The following is a 3,890-nucleotide window of genomic DNA, read 5'->3' on the forward strand; positions in this document are numbered from 1 at the left end:
TCAAACGTTGACTTTTGTCGCAACGCGTTGACTGGCGTTGACCTAGGGTTACGCGTTGACCGGCGTCCATCCTAGGGTTTTGATTTGTCAATGGTTGACTTTTGTTGCAACGCGTTGACTGGCGCGTTGACCGGCGTTGACCCTTAGGGTTTTGATTCGTCAAAGGTTGACTTTTGGTGCAACCCGTTGACTGGGGTTGACCTAGGGTTACGCGTTGACCGGCGTCCATCCTAGGGTTTTGATTTGTCAATGGTTGACTTTTGGAGTCCCTCAATATTCAACCATTGGTGAAGAATCAGAGTGTTTCGGGGTTTTAAAAAAAACAATTTAGGGGTTCAAAACAGGTTCAGGGGGTCAAAACAGGTTCAAGACACCCCGGGGGTGTCCCGACAAAACCGGGACACCCTGGGGTGTCTCGGTTTTGCCGAGACACCCCATGGGGGTGTCTTGCTTTTTTCATGGTCCCCCCCCCTTTTGTCTTTTTCTTCATTTTGTTTCCCCCCTCTTTGTTTTCTTTCTTGTTTGAATTTGTTTCCCCTTTTGTTTTCCCCCCTCTTTTCAAAAGAGAATTCATCTTCTTCCTCCAAACCTCCTCCATTGTTTTTCTTTCAAGAGCTCCATACCCCAAAGAAATTCGGTTTTTTGTATGCTCCTTCTTGGCCGAAAATTTTCACTTTTCACTAGGGTTTCTCCCTCCACCTTCAAGCTCGGATCTTGACTCTTGGATTGGGGATTTCAAGCCTCTTGATTTGGGTAAGCTCCTCTTCACCATCCTCTTATTTTGTGGTAAAGGTTGCATTTTTATTCTTGTGGTAGACTAGGGGGCATGTATGCACTATTATTTCGGGGGGTTTTGTGCAAAAAGAGGTAATGGCCGAAACTTTGGGGGGTTTATTTGCAAAATTCGTGGGGGTTTATTTGCAAAATGGGACTGAAATTTTGAGGCTTGGATTTCATTCCCCTTTGGTAACAATTTGGATGGGTGTTTCATGCAAAAAGACCATACCTTATTGAGGGTTTTATGTGCAAATGTGGGGCCGAAAAGTTTTGGGGGCTTATTTGCAAAAGTGGCCGAAGAATTGGGGTGGTGTTCATGTAATAGAGGACTGAAGTTTAGGACCTAAATTACATGTTCATTTGGCCACAAGCTTGAGGGGTATTTTAGGCAAGAGGACCAAAAGTTGTTGGAGGGGTTTATTTGCAAAACAGCCCATAAATGTCTTAGAGGGACTTATTTGCAAAAGGCAGTGAACTTATGGCTGAAATCCAATGAGTTTTGACCACGAACTCATGATCAAAATTTTGATAAGGCATGTGGAGCCCAAACCAAGATTTTGTAGAGGGGCTTTTATGCAAAATTGGCTGAATTCTGCAAAAGGGCTCATTTGCAAATTTTAACCAAAATTGTGGGGTACCGGGGTGTTATATGATCGAATGTGACGATCATGACCCGGGTCACGCGTGTCCTTGACCTAGATTTTGGCCTTGAACACAAAGGGTATTTTGGGTATTTCACCAAAATTCACCGTGAAAGATGACAATCATCGTGCACGAAATTTGTAGGTTTAATTAGACTTCAATTATGAAATCCTATTTGTGTATAGGATTTTAATTAAAGTTCTTAATTTCCCTTTTAAATTTCGTATATTCATGTTTTAGATTGTACCTGACTTGCTGCTTTTCGTTGCAGATTTGCAATGTCTCCGCGTCGATCTCGTCCCCGGAGGAGCCGTTCTCGTTCACAGCATAGTGAGGAGGAGGTCCCCACGACATCCTCTCCCGCGGCTTCATTTTTCGGGGGTGAGAATTTATGCAGAGATTTTGTCTTACATCCCTGATTGACCTCTTTGCGGGTCATGAAGGAAGAACCGATACCTCTCTCGCGGAGGGTAAGGTTTCAGACTTGTTTTGCTTAGCCAATTCAAGTCTTCGGATATATTGGGGCGATTTTGTGTTGTCCTACACCTTATAGGTCGGTGTACGTTACCACGTTATTCACGTGATGACGCATGCCGTCCTTCTGGTGTAGGTCACTCAAAATCGTCTCTCCAATTATTCCGTGGATGAGTCTATCATTCTTCTTACGAGATGGATTTTCTGATTCCGCCCTTGTGCTTTATTGCAGTGGAATTTCCCGCGGGTAGCCTTCCTCCTCACGCCAACACCGGATGTAGTCGGGAGGTTTTCTCTTCCGCTACTCTTAGGCAGGCTGTTGGCCCACTTCCTCGGTTCGACGGGGATCGTCCAAATGACTCTTGCCGTTCGATACAGGAAGGAGGGCGCCATTGCTTGCGCCAACTTATCACAGATGCCTCCTTCACCCCTGATTCTACTTCCACTCAGGTTCTAAAGAAGCCGGGTTTTCTATTTGGAGATCATGTCAGGGATCCTGCCACGCTGACTCTTTGTGAGGAGCATTGGTTAACTCTTGACGGTGGAGCCTGTTTGTACATCCCTTCGATTCCACGCCACTATTCTTTCAGTCATTTGAAGGGGCAAGCCGTGGACCGGCAGATGTCTTGGCATCTTACTGAAGATGCTGATCGGGTTCAATGCGGATATGCTACTCACCATAAGACTCCTGGCTCTGAGGGGTATCATGACGTGCGTGGTCTACGACCCGGGATCATGGGTCTTGATACTGCACCCCCAGGCGAGGTGTCAGCTGCTGCTCCGACTGTGAGCAACCGTCTGGCTCTTCTTGGGAGACAGTTACCCCCATCGGAGTACAGATGTTATGGCTGGGCTTCCTCCCTAGCCAAAGGGTGGTGGGCGCGCATGACTGGTTTCGTCTTGGCGCGCTGGGAGAGGGATCTGAAGAGCAGTGGGTTGTATGCACCCATACGAGCTACTATGTACGGCATCCCAGTCAGCTGTCGCCATTTCTTGGCTTTGCTGGAGACTTATGTGCCCGATAGCAACACCTTCCTGACCAGCGGAGGTGAGCTAGGGTTGGCCTTGCACGAGATGCATTATGTTTCGGGTCTTCCGATGGGGGACTGTCCGTATCAGGAGTATTTCCCTACGAACCAGCAGCTGGAGTGTATGAAGAAAGATACTCCGGACATGTATGACACACTCTGGGATCTTACTTGCCACTACTACACTTCCTTGATCCAAACTTCTCCCTAAGCGAGAAGGAAGAGGCAGATCAGCTTGAAGCAGTTTGCCAGCTACTTGTTTCAGAACTTGGATGGTGATTCTAGTGCGCCCATTCATGAATTAGACGTGATGACTCCTTCGGCCGTTAATGAGTTGTTGGAAAAGGCTGAGGTTCGTTCCTACACTATCGGCAGTGCTGAGGGGGCTTTTCCCGCGGGGACAAAGTTTCGCTCTTTTCTCCGCCGCGCACAGAAGTCCATAGGGCCCCGGACTCTATTAGCAGGCTACCTTGCCCTTTGGTTGAAGAAATGCGTCGTCCCGCACCAGCCTTCAGACGCTCTGCCCATCGAGGTGCTCTTCCCTGCAGTTCAGCTGGCTTATGGGAGAGAGCTTTCCCTGCTCCCAGCAATGGTTGCTAGCATCCATTGCGGGCTCAGGGGTCTGGTCAGCAGTTTCACACATATGGGTTCTGAACCGTCAGCTGAGCTGGTTTGTCCGAAGGTTGAGCTCCCTTACGCATATCTGATGGCGTGGCTCGTTTTTCACCGTCCCGACTTGATGTCGGCCCCCAGCGTTGTTGACATCCCTGTCCCCTTCATGCAATTGTTGGAGCAGAGCAGATGGTTTGGGAGCAAATTTAGTGATGTTCAGCGAGAGCTCCGGGTCCGCAAGAGTTGGGAGTTCTTTAAGTGTTTCCCTCACTTTGAGGAGAAACCTAGAAGTGATCGGACCGTTCTTGACGCTGGTTGCTTCCGGTGGTTAGTGAACATCCGTGTAGGCTATCTCGT

The 3,890-nt window shown here is 48.2% G+C and overlaps 1 protein-coding gene across 1 annotated transcript in view; it reads left to right on the forward strand.

Moving 5' to 3' along the window:
- LOC109835573 overlaps positions 1-2,806 on the forward strand; it is a 10,606-nt gene extending 7,800 nt beyond the window's left edge. Inside the window, exons 4-6 of the mRNA XM_020403542.1 lie at positions 568-753; positions 1,691-1,800; positions 2,126-2,806. Coding sequence (XP_020259131.1) covers positions 568-753; positions 1,691-1,800; positions 2,126-2,350 — 521 coding nt within the window. The 3' untranslated portion in view covers positions 2,351-2,806. The remainder of the gene's footprint in view (positions 1-567; positions 754-1,690; positions 1,801-2,125) is intronic.

Source organism: Asparagus officinalis, chromosome 1 (genome assembly GCF_001876935.1).
Source record: "Asparagus officinalis chromosome 1, Aspof.V1, whole genome shotgun sequence".
NCBI lineage: Eukaryota > Viridiplantae > Streptophyta > Magnoliopsida > Asparagales > Asparagaceae > Asparagus > Asparagus officinalis.